Source organism: Centroberyx gerrardi, chromosome 17, assembly GCF_048128805.1.
Source record: "Centroberyx gerrardi isolate f3 chromosome 17, fCenGer3.hap1.cur.20231027, whole genome shotgun sequence".
Lineage (NCBI taxonomy): Eukaryota > Metazoa > Chordata > Actinopteri > Beryciformes > Berycidae > Centroberyx > Centroberyx gerrardi.
In genome coordinates this window covers 8,985,452-9,000,495 of record NC_136013.1, presented here as the reverse complement: position 1 = coordinate 9,000,495, position 15,044 = coordinate 8,985,452, and the positions used below count along the sequence as shown (strand labels likewise).

The 15,044-nt window shown below is 43.8% G+C and overlaps 2 protein-coding genes across 2 annotated transcripts; both read left to right on the top strand.

Annotated features, from left to right (window-relative positions):
* The first annotated feature begins 733 nt into the window (after nucleotides 1–733).
* Nucleotides 734–1,972, top strand: LOC139924804 (cocaine- and amphetamine-regulated transcript protein-like). The gene is made up of 3 exons (XM_071915960.2): nucleotides 734–889; nucleotides 1,277–1,357; nucleotides 1,865–1,972. Exons 1-3 carry the CDS (start codon nucleotides 755–757, stop codon nucleotides 1,970–1,972), a joined length of 324 nt encoding a protein of 107 aa, XP_071772061.1. The 5' UTR covers nucleotides 734–754.
* A 598-nt stretch (nucleotides 1,973–2,570) lies between these two features.
* On the top strand, nucleotides 2,571–12,626 carry LOC139924792 (microtubule-associated protein 1S-like). Its single transcript, XM_071915942.2, has 10 exons — nucleotides 2,571–2,733; nucleotides 3,699–3,794; nucleotides 4,901–4,983; nucleotides 5,777–5,935; nucleotides 6,444–6,939; nucleotides 7,077–7,163; nucleotides 7,421–9,972; nucleotides 10,406–10,577; nucleotides 10,736–10,953; nucleotides 11,974–12,626. The coding sequence occupies exons 1-10, from the start codon at nucleotides 2,571–2,573 to the stop codon at nucleotides 12,127–12,129; spliced, it is 4,182 nt and encodes a 1,393-aa protein (XP_071772043.2). The 3' UTR covers nucleotides 12,130–12,626.
* Nucleotides 12,627–15,044: the final 2,418 nt, after the last annotated feature.

Genomic DNA, 15,044 nt, shown 5'->3' with positions numbered 1-15,044 from the left:
TTATCCCTTCTCATTTGCTCAGCTTGAAAGTTTCAGATTCACAGCAGCGTTGTGCAGTCATGATGGTTTTAAATATGTGGTGAATTGTTAGCCTGTTTCTGACACATCAGTATGACTCATCTATGAGTCAGATATGAGATTGTTAAACCAGATTATTTTAGGCTATTCATGCTGTGAAAGTGAAAAATATTTTCCAAAATTCTATAATTTAGCCTATTCTGTGACATGATTAAAACAGTCTATGAGCTTGTGACTGAAATAAAGAATTTGCTTGAGTCAACATTGAATTTGTCCATGACATTTAAATCTACCTCAACAATGTGGCCCTGTGTTTCAGTGAACTGAGCATAGCACTAACTGTCAGGGTTGGGGCTTTGATTCCCGTTGGGCCGCCCGTTTTAAAAATGTATCCACGCATGGTGCTGTCAGGTGCTTTTGGATAAAAACCTCCACGAAATGGCAAATGTTTAATGTGATGTAAATCCACCTCCAACCATCCTTCCTTTCATCCTGTTAGGTCAACACCTCTCATTAACGTCCCTCCTGCGACTATAACCAAAGATGCAAAGGTGCTGAGCAGTGTCACTCGTGTCAAAGTTACCATGAATATTTCAGAGGCTGGCTGATGTCAACCGCAGCTGTAAAGCGGGTATAAAGAGGGGTTCCTCTGAAGGAGACCTCCAAACCCACCGCAGACTTTCCACTTTCTCCACCCGCCGAAGAGAAGGACTCCTCCCGTTTCCCTTTCAGCACCATGGTCAGCGTCCGGGCTCTCCTCCTCGCCGCCACCTGCTGCTGCGCCTATCTGTGGGTCGCTCGTGGAGAAGACTCATCCTTCGAGACGCGCTCGTTGGATTTCCCAATGAAAACCCAAGAAGAGAAGGATCTGGTAAGAGATTTTAGGGGACATGGGTGAGAAATGGGCCAGCGGAATGAATGAAAGCTGTTGGTGCTGTGTAGGAAAAGTTGATACAATATTTGATGTAGTTTAATTCCAAAATGATCCAAAATATCCACCGCTTGAAAAAGTGGTACCTACTCTTGGTGATCGGTAGCAGTAGCACAAAAATAAAACAATAAATTCTAGTATCTTTTAAAGGGTAAGACGTTACTCGAGTCTTTGGTTATCATCATATCCTACAGAGATATTGAGTCATAAAGTTCAAGTAATATTTTCCCCCCAAAATGGATATATGTCATGTTGAAAACGAACTCTTCACTATGTAACCTAGTTTTTGTCAATTTCCTATTTTGTATCTTTTTTTCCGCTATGCAGATTGAAGCTTTGCAAGAAGTTCTGGAGAAGCTGAGGAGCAAAGAGATGCCTTCAGAGAAAAAGCTTGGCTGGCTTCCTTCGGTGAGTCAGAAATGATAAAATAGCTTGTTTTAAATGTAGAAAGTCTTTGATTTGTATATCTCCAAAATGGGTGTGTTTTCAGGACAGCCAAGGTGGTTAGGCTACTTTACCAACAAATCAAGATTTATGAATATTCTTGGTTAAAATTTAGAATGTCTGAAATTTTTTTGAAATGGGATTAGTGATCTCTCTAAGCAACCCAGGGACTTACTAAAATGTGCTTGAACTGAAACCTTTATAAAAATAATTTTACCATGAGAAACACTTATGTCGATTGAACTTATCAAGATCAATGCGTGTAAATTCTTGTGTTTCAGGCTGGACCGACTCCTTAAGCTTTTTAGCCTGTAGCCTAATATAACCAAATTATGTTTATACGATTTTAGGAACTGATCTTTTTCGCATCTTATGATGTTAATATCTGATCACAGATTTTTGCATTCTGAATTTAAGTCTACTATCACAATATAAGTCCCCATGTTAATACATTTATGTTGTTCATTTCAGTGTGACGCAGGGGAGCAGTGCGCCGTGCGTAAAGGCGCGCGTATCGGCACACTGTGTGGCTGTCCTCGGGGGACGTCCTGTAACTTTTATGTTCTCAAATGTTTGTGAAAGAAAAAGATAACGGGGATGCATCAAAACACAGGAGAGAGTTTAGGAGTTTGGAGTGACATAAACACGTCCCCCTTATATGAGATATGACAGGGCTGCTGTTGCTGTAATTTCTTTTTGACATAAATAAAAAAAACGAAGTGTGTAATTTGTGATTAATAAAGGACGTGTTTCTTTTTTAAATTTGTACTGGAATTTTTGAATTCATGGTGTGTGTGTGTGTGTGTGTGTGTGTGTGTGTGTGTGTGTGTGTGTGCGTGTGTGCGTGTGTGTGTGTGTGAGAGAGAGAGAGCGAGAAACTCAAAACAAGTAGCTAGTATTATGTTTTACAATATTTACAACATTAAAATAGGCTACATTTTTTAAATGAATATGACTCATTGATCATTGGTTTAGATTTAGTTCATGCATACAAATGACAACATAAAAAAGAGAGAAGAAAAAAAAAGATATTTCCTAATGACTAGGATCAATAAATCAACCACTTCACACAGACTAATGCACAGTTCCGCTGCATTCCTGTAGCTGTCATCTCTCTATAATAAAAGGCGCTGTACGGCTCTTCCAATGACATCATATGCAAGTACAAGTTTCCAACATGGCGTCCAGCCGGGTGCTGGGGAGGGAGGTCCAGGAGGAGCAGAGACGCGCTGCGGCCACAAACCTCGCCTTCTGCGACCGCAAATTTTCTCTGCTCATCATCATCGGACGGATCAGACACCCGAGCCTGACGGGGCAGATCACCAAGGAGATTGAACGAGGTATGTTTTCATCGCTTCGTTTGGTTATTCGGCGATTTCGGTGTAAATCATAAATTCAGATCCAGGACCAGTGAATGTTCCCCCCGGTTCTCGTCGTGTGAATTATCGCGGAAGATGCCAAACTGACCTCACAGCAGTGTTTGTGCAATTTCACCCGCCCAGCGACAGGGCTGCGTCAACTGGCGATGCTCCACCACCATCAGCAGCATCACCCATTCCTCTGGGCATGATGTGATTAAAATCAGTCTGGCGCGTGTGGTTTATCTCCTCTGTCCTCTGAGCTGTTTGCCTCAGGGTCTGGCTTATTTATGTAATGAATGTAATGGAAAATGTTGCAGGACAGACATTCACAGTAAACACAGTCACCACTTGTGAATGATAGGCCATCAACCTCTGTGTATTTATGTGCAGGCGTATAGTTACACATTGACTACAGGTAGTCAATATTAATATATGGCCTGTTATGATTATGCATTGGAGTCTGTCTCTTACTGTGTGGCTGTGCCTATAGATAGCTGTGTGTGTGTGTGTGTATGTGTGAGAGAGAGAGAGATAGAAAGAGATACATAGATATATAGATAGACAGGGAAAGAGAAACGGAAATATACTGAGGGAGAGAGTGAGAGCAAAATAAAGACAGAAAGAGAAAGTGACAGATATTAAGTGTGTGAGAGAGAGAGTGAGAAAGAGAGTGAGAGTGACAGAGAGAGAATCTGAATTCTTAAACACCTTTATTTTGTCCATCTTAAAACAGAGACAGTCAGATTGTGATAACATCAAAAGAAGCATTAGTCAGTTAGGGTAACAGTGATCCAAATGTTAAAATAAAAACCTACACCCCTGTGCTATACTTTAAAAGAAAGGAGAGTTAAAAGAGACACAGACAGAGAGAGAGAGTCAGAGTGAAAGTGAGAGAGTGAGAGTGAGAGTGTGGCACCATGTGACCGTGTCTCTCGTGTCTCCAGGTATACGGTCATGGGACGTGGACCTGATATCCTGTAACCTGAACCTCTATCTCCAAGAATTTCTCTCTCATCACACGGTCTCATTCAAGGGTGCAGGTAAGTTGTGTGTGAAACAACAGTGTGTCTGTTTGAGGGTCGACTGTCCGAACTCTTTGACCCTGTTCTGTAGAGAAAGGAACGGCCGGTCCTCATGGTAACCTGCTAGGTCAGCTTGTCTGGGGTCAGTGAGGAAGGAAGGAAGGAAGGAAGGAAGGAAAGTGGAGGAGCGGTCGGTGGATTGTTAAATATGGGTGGGCCCTCTGGACAGTAAACAATAGAGACCTGCAACCAGGCTGTGCCAGGTCTCGCTCTATATGTGTGTGTGTGTCTACTGCCTTTTGGTGTACCAAGCCAAGGACAGGAAAATGGTAAAAAGGCAGACAAATATCAGAGCCATGCAGTGACTGATGCACACTGACTATAAAACAGAGCACAAAATGGCAGCCAGGGAGCCTGTCTGTATGTGGTAAGTCCTATTGTAATGGATTTTGTATTGATATACATGTTATTTTTGGTAGTAAACTTAAGCGCAGACAGTTTAGTGCTGGTAAAATGAAGGACTTTGGTATTTTGTGAGAGATTGACGGAGAGAGAAGGAGAGAGGCAGAAAGAAACGCGGTGACTTATGTGTTGAATCACAAAGTATGTTTCATACTGCAGCGCATTCATGCCACAGTGTCACAAGGCCATGTCAGAAAGCATAATAATTGGAAAAATAGTCATTCAGTGCTGTGGAATGGCCATTGTTTTTGCTTCCTTTTGTGTTTTGAAAGAAAGAGTTAGAGACTTTTCTTAGTTGGCTGACTATTGTCTAGTTTGGCTGCATAATGGGCTCCTCAGACACTCATCCAGTTCCCCTCAGAGTGGATTTTCACTGCAGATTGAGTAAACTTGGCACCTCATCCTCAGACAGTCTCTCTGACTCAGCTGTTCCACTCTTCTTCCTTCCTCTTTTTTTTCGAGTCAATCACTGGCCTCATCTCAGTTTGCTTTCTCACTGTCTCTCTTTGAGTTCTTAGAGTTCCCCTCCTATTTCTCCTCTGCCTTCTTGCTCACTGGTTGGATCTGTCAACATGATTCCTAACTCCCTCAGCTGTGACTTTCTCCGTCTCTGTTTGCTTCTCTTGCTTCTCTCTATCCTCTGTGTCTCTCTGCCTCCTCAGGGCAGAGGTGTCTGCGCCACAGCACCAGAGTGTTGGACACTCAGGTGCTGATCAGTCCGTCTCAGGAACAGGTCCACTCAGAGGTGAGGGAGTAACACCGGGTAACCTGCTTCCTTAAAGGGAAAGTGTCTGTGAGATTAGCTTGTTGGTCAATCCAGCCGTTAAGTGACGACAAGAACAAAGAAAATCATTCATGTGTCCCTGTTAGATTGTTTTTTTTACCTCAGTGCTCCATGCTAACTCCTTAGCATACACTATGTTGAGTTAAAGTAGGTGACTAGTATTATTAAAAGTAAGACAAGTGACCTTTCAGTAATCAAAAGCTATTAGTGTTTTCTATTATATGCTCTGTAGATTCATATTTAAAAAAAAAAAGAAATATGATTAACTCACTAATAGCTAATGTAGCCAGTTTGGAACTATTTCAGGTGAGCAACCGCCATGCGAGGGATTTTAGCTGTACACAGTCTCCCATTGACCACCACATTCCCCTCCTATCAAAACAATAGTCCCTGGTAGTTCAAAACACTGCACTATTTTATATCACATTTCGTATAAATTTTACCAATACTCTGCACTGCATATCATTAAAAAAAATACTATTTAGCCTTCGCTAAAGCTGCTACAAGTTCTCATTTTCTCACTTTTGAGATAATGCATGCTATAGCCACCTATCTTTTTTCTCTCTCTTCTGTCTTGATCTTTCTTTTTTCTCTCCTGCTATTTTTTCTTTACTCATGATTGGGAAGATAAAATTGTGAAACTCTATTATTTTCTGAACTATTAATTTAATAGCCTAGGTGAGGCACTGCCTATCCTGACCACATGTCACTCTTTCTCTCTCTCTCTCTCTCTCTCTCTCTCTCTCTGTCTCAGGTGTGTGGTCTGCTGACCAGTGAGTCGGCTCATAAGTTGTTGGTCTTGGCTGGCCAGAGTGTGGAGGAAAGTGGAGACCTGTTGTTTCACAGAGGACTGTTCTCGCCAAACCAGCTGAAACACATTCTCAAAGAGCAGGTGCGACTATTTTCCTCCCTGGCTCTTTATTTCTTTGCCTCCCACTGCGCTGTAATACGCAATTCTAGGGACACAGGAATATTTGTTACATTGGCTGCCAGGGCACTGATGCTTTGACCCTTGCAATCCTTACTATTCAGTATTCTCATGATGTCACATGCATTTTCTACCACTATGGTGCTTTACAATATAGACAGCTCATTGGCTGTAGCTGTCATTTGATTATAATCGCCTGTTAATTGATTACAATCACATGTTATTTTCCTAACATGATGGCCCTGTGGTGATGTAACAGAATACTATGAATTGGTTGCTTGTAATGTTAGTGATCTACTCTTAGGCTTGCTAAGGCTTATTTTACTGTTGCACTCACTGTAAGTCATTCTGGTTAAGAGCATCAACCAAATATATAAAATGTAAATGTACAAGCAAAAGATTTTTCCCTGTTTCAAAGAAAAACTGTAGTCCATATGCTGAGGAATCCATTTCTGAGTCTCTGTCTTCCTCTCCTCAGTTCCTAGATCAAGAGAACGCCGTCTCCTCGCTCCCCTCCTCCAAACTCAGTCTGACCCTCAGCTGTCCCAACATCGGCCAGTGGAGGAAGACCCTCCTGGGACCCCAGCCCTTCCAGGGGCCTCTCACGCTCCACATCAATCCCCCCGAGGTGCTGCCCGCCATGGAGGCCCTGGGGGACTTCACCTCTCTCGTCTCTGGTTCCCTCTCCTCCCTGTCCCCCTTTGACCTTCTCCCGCCTCCCGGTACGGTGGGTTTCCTCAAGCTGTCCCGCCCCTGCTGCTACGTGTTCCCCGCTGGCCGCGGCGACTGTGCCTTCTTTGCCGTTAACGGGTTCACGGTGCTGGTGGACGGCGGGTCGGACTCTCAGGCCTGTTTCTGGAAGCTGGTGCGCCACCTGGACCGGGTTGATGCGGTTCTGTTGACCCACATCGGGACGGAGAACCTCCCCGGGGTGAACACCTTCCTGGAGAGGAAGGTGGCCGAGTTGGAGATGGGCTCGGATGTCAAAGGTAACAACAGGGATGGTGATAGTGATGATGATGCTGAGGAAAATGATGCAATGAGGAAATAACGTTATGAGATTGAGATTGAGGCATTTCCATCTGTCTTTCTATCTCCATTTCTTTATATTATTTTGTCTCAACAGATGACTTGTCTAAGAGGCTGATCTCCCCAGAGCTTGGAGTTGTGTTCTTTAACGCCCCCAGCAGGCTGCAGACGGAACAACAGCCAAGTGAGTGATGGATTAAAACCTACTATAGTAAAGTATAGGCTATGTATAAGTAAATAAGCTATAACTTATGCTAGCACCATGATTGAACAGGGAATGATTTCGGATGAGCTAGCATCCCTCTTGTTAACCAAATACATCTACAGCGACTGTTTTGCTAAATGTAAAAAGCAAAGTAATATCAGTGATAGCAATAACAGACATAATACCAAGTAATCTTGATAAATGCAAAAGTAAAGCAATGGTGTTTCTCCTTTCAGATGTGGACAATGTGCTGAAGAGCGCAGACCAGGCGACTCTAACCTTACAGCTGTTAAAGAAGCTAGACATCAGTCCACAGCCAATGTTTCGACCGCGGGGGGTTCCCATCGAGCCGCTAACCCTGTTCCAGAAGATGGGGGTGGGACAGTTGGAGTTGTACATCCTCAACCCAGGAAAAACCAGCCAGGAGTACCAGACACTCATACAAAACTGGCCTGACATGTCCTCAACGCCCCAATCCCAAACTCTCCCTCTCACTGCCCTGGCCTCGGTGTGCGCCCTGCTCGTGTGGCACCCAGCCTGCCCCCAGGAGAAGGTGGTCAGGGTGCTGTTCCCCGGCGTTACCCCACAGGCGAAGGTCCTGGAGGGGCTGGAGAAGCTGAGGGGCCTGGCCTTCCTCCAGAAGGCCACAGTGACCACTGGGGACCTGGAGGGGCTGGGGGAAGACAGACAGGCCAAGAGAACAGACAGCCAGGACAGCGACAGGTCAGTGGGGAAAGAGACAACACCCAGACTAGGGAAAGAGAGAGGAGTTAGAGAGACGGGAAAGGATGCACAGGTTAAGGAAAAAGGAAAAGTGCTGAATGGAGCTGGAATGAGAGAGGAGGGGAAGAGAGATGCTGATAAAAGCAAAATCAAAGAGACAGGTGTAAAGCAAAAAGCACCGTTGTCGGATAAGAATACTGCAAAGAAAGGTGGAGGGAGGGATGCGAAAAAGGAGGAGAAGACTGGGAAGAGAGAGGAGAATGGCCCTAAGAGAAAAGAACAAGCGAAAAAGGAAGTTCTCCCTTCCAAACCAAAGAATGAAAATAAAACCAAGCTGAAAAAGGAAGCGAAAAATGACTCTAAAACAGGGGGGAAGAAAACAAGCAAAGGAAAGGAGATGAAGACTGATTCTAATTTAGATGCAAAGAAGGCACATGTGAACACTGAACTGCCAAATAATCACTCAGCAATCCCCAACACAGGGTCTTTGTCAGAAAACCAAGAACCAGAGGGCGTTGATAAGGAGCAGCAGAATCCAAAAATTGAGAAAGAGTCTCAAGAGAATCCCTGTGGCTCCAAAATGTCTACCCCTGAGGACATGACGGTTGATTTTCTCAGGCTCAGGGAGGAAACTGAAAGAGAAGAGGCACAGGTGGTAACGGCAGATAAAGGAAAGGAGAAAAGCAGTGAGTCGGGAAATGAAAAGAGCCTTGGAGGTCTAGGCAAAGAGACAGGTAATGACGCTCCAGAGATACTAGGGGAGGAAGCTGCAGGGGGAGCGGGGATAACGGGCGGAGAGAGCGGTGGAGAGAAAGCTGATGTAAACCTACTGACAGGGGCTGCAACTGCTCACCAGCCTGGAACTGCTGACAAACCAGAAAAGCCCGCCAAAGTTGTAGGCTTTCCATCTCCTTTGAACAAAACCCCCAAGAGCGAGCGCGCTGACCAGCTAGACTTGACCCCGACTGAATACACTCTCCTGGACGGGGCTTTGAAAAGCAGCCCCGCCTCTCGATCCTCTCCGGAGAACCAAGCTCCTGTCAGTCCCGACGAGGAGACGGTAGAGCCCGGCTCCCCCGACTCACGGCCCAACAGCGCCGGCCACACGCCCTACTGTCTGTCCCCAGATGATGTGTGGTGCAACAGGGACACTCTCAACAGGTTACAGGCCCAGATAGGTCACTCAGACACCACTGATGCCGCCCAAACATCTGGGTCCTCCAGGCAGAGCGAGTCGAAAAGCACTCCGGAGAGCCACACGACGTCAAACCCCAGAGAGAAGCACTTAAGTTTCCTCTCTCTGGGTTCATTTAAAGAAGGGGCGTCCGATCCCTCTCCCTCTGTCGCTACCACCACCACCACACACTCCATGCCAGCCGAGGTGAGCTCCCCCCAGTCCACAGAAGTGGATGAATCCCTGTCCATGTCCTTTGAGCAGGGCCCAACCACTGTGAGCCAGAGAGAGGGGGATGACAGTACCCATCACTCCCACTCCAACGGCGGCCATTTTGTGGACTGCGATTTCAGAGTGGGGATGTCTTTGCCACTGAAGAAGCCTCCCAGAACCGTGGGACAGGGTTCGGAGATGGGGCGGCCACCAGGTCCTAACACCCTTCATTTTGAGTCGCCGGCTCACGACGTGGACCTGTGTCTGGTTTCGCCCTGCGAGTTCAAACATTTCAAGCCGCCCGACTCTAATTCAGGTGGTAGTGACCCCTCCAGAGGAGCCTTGGGTCCACATCACCATGGCAACAACAACAACAACCCCAGAGACTCATCTGCCAGCGAATCAAACGCCCCCCTCTGCACAGAAGACTGCCCGTCCACCACAGCGGACGGAGCTCTGGACTCGGATGAGGACGAGTCGTGCAGTGAACCCACTAACTCCCTCCACGACCACCCCACCTGTCAGTCTCTCCCCCCGGACCCTCCTCCAGCCCCCCTCAGGGACAGCCCCCCCCTACCCCCCCAGCCGGACGCCTCCATGCCCGTTCCTCAGTCTGACTCTGAGGCTCATGGGAAGGGAGCAAAAACCGCTGGCATGCGAGGGAAAAGAACGCCAGGGGTGAGTTCCTCTTATTACCATTAGAGAAAAGGAAGTCTTCTTGTCTGTGTTATACAGTGTATGAGTTCATTCTCTCTGTACTTAAGCTACATTTTGTAAAATGGCTTTATTGTGGCTGCTATCAACACTTAGCATTCCTCAGTGAGATAAGTTAAGAGATAATTGCTGGCATGAAAATAAAGCTTATAATGAGTTTTTGTGTCAGACCTTTTCTTACAGATTAGTTATGTTTTTGAGGATTGAGTTATCCTTATCCTCTATCTCCTGGCTCGAGTGAAATCTAACGTAAAATCCACAAGTCTATGCTCCAAAAACAACTTTTATTTAATAGGAGACCTTATGACGTAACTAAATAAAAACTGTTTGGGAGCATAGTGTCGCAGGGTCTAGGTTTGTGTTCACACTGTGTAAGATTTCACTCTTTCTTTACCAGGTTATCGAGGCCTCCCAGAGATCAGGCTCAGCGGGAGGCTCCACACAGACGGGGAAAGGCCGGACAGGGGGGCAAAGTGGAGGCATGAAGGGGGCCAGGGACAATCACTCTGTCACTCGTACCCTTTCCTCCAGCGCCCGCACCGCACCGGCCAAGTCTTCACCCAGCCCAGGTATGAGCTATAAAATGGATTTCTTTGGTATATTACTCTTTTCTTTTCTCTCCTTTCTTTACTTTAATCTTAACCGTGTAGACACAAATGTGCAGACCTTCACTGAAATCTTTTACATTTGGTGTCAGTTCCTGAGTCTCCTCTCCTTTGTCTCACAGGCTCCAAGTCTAGTTCAGCTGGTGAAGTCAGTGTGTATGTGGACTTGGCCTACATTCCCTCCGGAGCCTCCTCTCCGACGGTCAGTGTGGACTTCTTCAGATGCGTTCGCTCTTCCTGCTACATCATCAGCGGGGACAGTCCGGAGAGGGAGGAGCTTATGAGGCACACGCTGGACGCGCTGTTAGATGGCAAGGCGTCCTGGCCCGACCCTATGCAGGTAGAGACGCATACGATTAGATTCGCACACAATCTCTCATTTTGTATTCCCTGTCTACTTTTTACATCTGTTTCTTTGAATTTACCCCTCCACTCCCACCAATAGTTAGATAACTATTTTGTTGCCTCTCTGTTATTTTTTATTGACCTCTGATTCATTGTTGTTATTACTGTTATTTATTTTTTCTTCTTTTTCTTTCTGCACATGTATATATTTTGGTTCATAGGCATATGTATGCAATATATTTTGCATTATATGTGTATTTCTTTGTATGTACATAATACATGTATGTTAATTTGCATAATTGAACAAATAGATTCACACACAATAAAATTTATATTACATGATATTTCAGGCTTTTAGCAAGTTGTCTTATCCAGAGCAACTAACAATGAGCACAGCAGTAGAAGGAGCTTAAATTATCAGATTGTAAAAATTACATACAGCTAACAGTAAGAAGTGCAAAGGTCAAAGTCACCACACCCAACTGCACAAACAAGGTGACAAGACAAACCTCCTCCACTCTAATGCAGTTCCTTATTGTAGCAACTCATAATATAATAACAGTGCATATTGTATTTAATGTAATGCATTATATTATGAGTTATCATATTATGTGCAGTTATTATGAGATGAGAGTAAAGTCAGTGTGCCATTGTGATCCAAGAGTATGTAGGTTTTCATTGCAACCAAACACTACAGCAGGTGATTTCACTGACTAGCACATCTTAAAACAAGACAAGGGGGAATTAAACATGCATACTCTTGGGTCATGATGGCACACAATTGAAAATGACTGGCTTAAGACAATGAAGCATCTATGTTGGGAAGTGCCCACTTGACATACCCACTCTCACACACCTGCTTTTCCTCTAACGTCCAAGCCAGGTTTATATAAAGGCGATCATCCTGGTTTAATAGCACTTTATAATGGCGCTTCCCATTTCCTTTCTCTCCCTCTCTCTCCCTGTTCTCTTTCTCCTTCTGCATTCATCTCTCCTTCTCTCCGTGTTTCTCTAGGTGACAGTGATCCCCACCTTTGAGTCGCCGTCGATGCAGGAGTGGTACCAGCAGACCCTGGACAGGCAGAGGGAGCTGAGCATCACTGTCCTGGGCTCCAACAGCACCGTGGCCATGCAGGACGAAACCTTCCCCGCCTGCAAGATAGAGTTCTGAGACAGGCTGGGCGATGTAGAGTTGGGAGGACAGGGGGGAATGTGAGTTGAAGGAGGGAAAGTAGGGTGTCTGTGTGTGTGTGAGAGAGACAAAGAAAGAGTCAGTGCTGAGGAAGGAGGGAAATAGAGAACTAGAATCAGAGCAGGAGGGATTAAAGGGGCAGTAGATGAAAATACATGGTCCTTTCTTGGAAGAACATGGGGTTAGAGACTGAAAGTGCAATGCTATGTAGATGACACCCTGCTACTCCCTCTGCTCCGTCTCCTCCTCTTCTATTACTTTTATGCAGGCTGCCTTTGTGCTGAAGAACCAACATTTCTCTTTTATCTAAACACCCAACTTTCCACAGAGAACACACATCCCAGTGGGGGAATACTGCATGAATTATATGACCCATGACCCTGTGCAAAACAGGAGAGGAGAACACATCGGCTGCAAGAGAAGCATGTTGCCGGGCTCCATTTGTACATCCAAATGAAAAAAGCTGATATCATAGATTAGTCAAAATACTTTGTATACATGGATTTAAAGGCACTATGTGTAGGCTTTTTTTCTCAATACGGTACACTACCAGTCAAAAGTGTGGACACACCTGATTGAATGTACTATGTTTCTCATTCTCTTAAAGCCATTTTGATCTAAAGGCTTATGCTTAAATGCTTGAAGTTTGTTTCTTAGACAAATATAAATAATGAAGTTGTTGCCTATGCATGAATTTCTTTGCAAAGCCTTTGCCTTTCCATCAAGGCAAAGGGTGGCTACTTTAAAGAATCTGAAATATAAGATGTTGTTTAACACTTTTTTGGTCACTGCATAATTCCATTTGTGTTATTTCATAGTTTTGCATGTGTCCAAACTTTTGACTGGTAGTGTATTTCACAGAATTGTGATTGCAATGGTTTGTGCAATTTCAGACCCTTGTTAAGATTTCATAATCTCCCCATTCTGCTGCTTTTAATGCATCGCCTACCAGTCCACCTGAGAGGAATTCAACAATTATTCAGCAAATCAAACCAAAATACTCCCAAAATAAAGCAGTAAGCAAATGATTGAATGTCTGTTTATAAAAGCATTGGTCACATTTCTTTTATTTTCTAGAATTAGACTTGTGTGATCAGCACTGACCGGACATCTACTGTATATTGTAATCAGACAATCCTACACATGGTATCTTTAATGAAATCACATTCACAGTGTATGGTGAGGTGTTTGGTGTAAGCACTGTAAGCAGATATGAGGTGAGGTGTGCTGTGTGTTGTTGCTTTCCAGAGTATATTGTTCCAGTATGGTTTCACTGTCGGCTGCGAGATCTATGTTGAGTAAACAGACTCAGAACTATTCTCACCAGGCATGATGACTGTCCACCGTTAGTGATAATTCCCTGCTGATTATTCAATCTGAATGTGCATTGACAAATCAATCGACAGGGTTGGGAGTAACAGATTACATGTAATAGCATTACAGTAATCGTATTTCAAAGAGTGGTAACTGTAATCCAGTACAGTTACTTTAAAATAGTAGTAATCAATAATCAGGCAACAAATGCTGTTAAAAGTAGATGATCATTAGCTTACTCAGAAACATGTTTAAAGGGATAAAATATATTTTGATTGTGGATATAATCATATATTGTAGATACAAATACTTTGCACAGCATGAAATACTGGTTTCGTCATAGAGGGTGGCTGGAGTAATAAAATGGATTACACCAAGCGATTAATTAGTAATCTGTAATGGATTACACTTAGATAGTAACCTCTCCACCCCTGTTTATCCATTCGTTTTTTCACAAGAATATCAATTTCCTCTCTCTTCCTGTCCCAGTCCTCGAGAATGGATGTAATATTCCGGTGGTGTGTGTGTGTGTGTGAGAGAGAGAGAGAATCTTTAAGTCTAGGACTGTGTTGCTGTTTTGCCTTTAAAAGGAATAGTTCACACAAATGTGAATGTGACATATTTCCTCAACACCAAAGCATGAGATCACAAACAAAAAAAGAAGAGTTTTATTCCAAAATGCTATGTATCTATTTAGAAAAGAAAAAAATATTTAACTTAAATTTATCATTCAGTATCTCTAAATTCTAAAGGATTTTAGAGGTTTTAATTTTGTGCAATCAATCATTTTGTAAGAGTAGGTATTACTTTTTCAAATGGTTCATATCTCAATTTGGAATGAAACTCTTCACATATTGCTGTTGCCCAAGTCAGATTCATTACAACCCTTATGATTCCCAAAAATATATATCAACAGCAAAAAATACACACTTCTGTCTTTTGTCTGTTTATCATACTGCTAAAAGCTACTGGATTCAATTAATTGTTAGGATGGGAGGTTTGAACTAGATCTGTAATCATGGGCAATGACTACTTTGAGCCCCTGCAGTAGCCAAGTGAATTGCAACTATGTATGTGTCATGCATGTAAAAATATGTATGTTGTTTCATTCATGATATTCATGAGGACAGAGAGCAAAGCACTGTGAGAGAGCAGAGGCAGAGTGGATGAGAGACTTTACTGCTACAGGATGAATATTGAGAGGATTGAGAACATTTCACCTTTCACTTTGTATATTGTCTGTAAGTACATAACAATGTCAAAATGTATGGGTTGTGGGGGCGGGGTCATTTATTGAATAAAGAATGTGCATCACCGTTTGATTCTGTCAGTTATACGTCATGCAAATTCATTTTTTCAGCATCAAAGTTGTGGCTGAATGAACTGCAGCTGTGGTATTATGCAAAAAAAAGTTAACACACCCTAATTTGCAGAAGCATAATCTAATCTTTGACTATCTTTACATGGCATGCATAGACTCAAACAAAAATGAACAAAACGAGGTGAATACTAGTCAGACATATTGCCTACGGAAAACCCCTGTGTCATATCTACACTTCCAAGACACTTTCACTTTTATT

What these genes read in the sequence shown, in the direction of transcription:
- LOC139924792 (XM_071915942.2), top strand. Translation starts at nt 2,571, where the DNA reads ATGGCGTCCAGCCGGGTGCTGGGGAGGGAGGTCCAGGAGGAGCAGAGA. An exon ending in GATGGGCTCGGATGTCAAAG is followed by an intron (nt 6,940 to 7,076) that starts GTAACAACAGGG and finishes TTGTCTCAACAG; the next exon opens with ATGACTTGTCTAAGAGGCTG. An exon ending in GAGGGAAAAGAACGCCAGGG is followed by an intron (nt 9,973 to 10,405) that starts GTGAGTTCCTCT and finishes TTTCTTTACCAG; the next exon opens with GTTATCGAGGCCTCCCAGAG.
- LOC139924804 (XM_071915960.2), top strand. Translation starts at nt 755, where the DNA reads ATGGTCAGCGTCCGGGCTCTCCTCCTCGCCGCCACCTGCTGCTGCGCC. An exon ending in CCCAAGAAGAGAAGGATCTG is followed by an intron (nt 890 to 1,276) that starts GTAAGAGATTTT and finishes TCCGCTATGCAG; the next exon opens with ATTGAAGCTTTGCAAGAAGT. An exon ending in AGCTTGGCTGGCTTCCTTCG is followed by an intron (nt 1,358 to 1,864) that starts GTGAGTCAGAAA and finishes TGTTCATTTCAG; the next exon opens with TGTGACGCAGGGGAGCAGTG.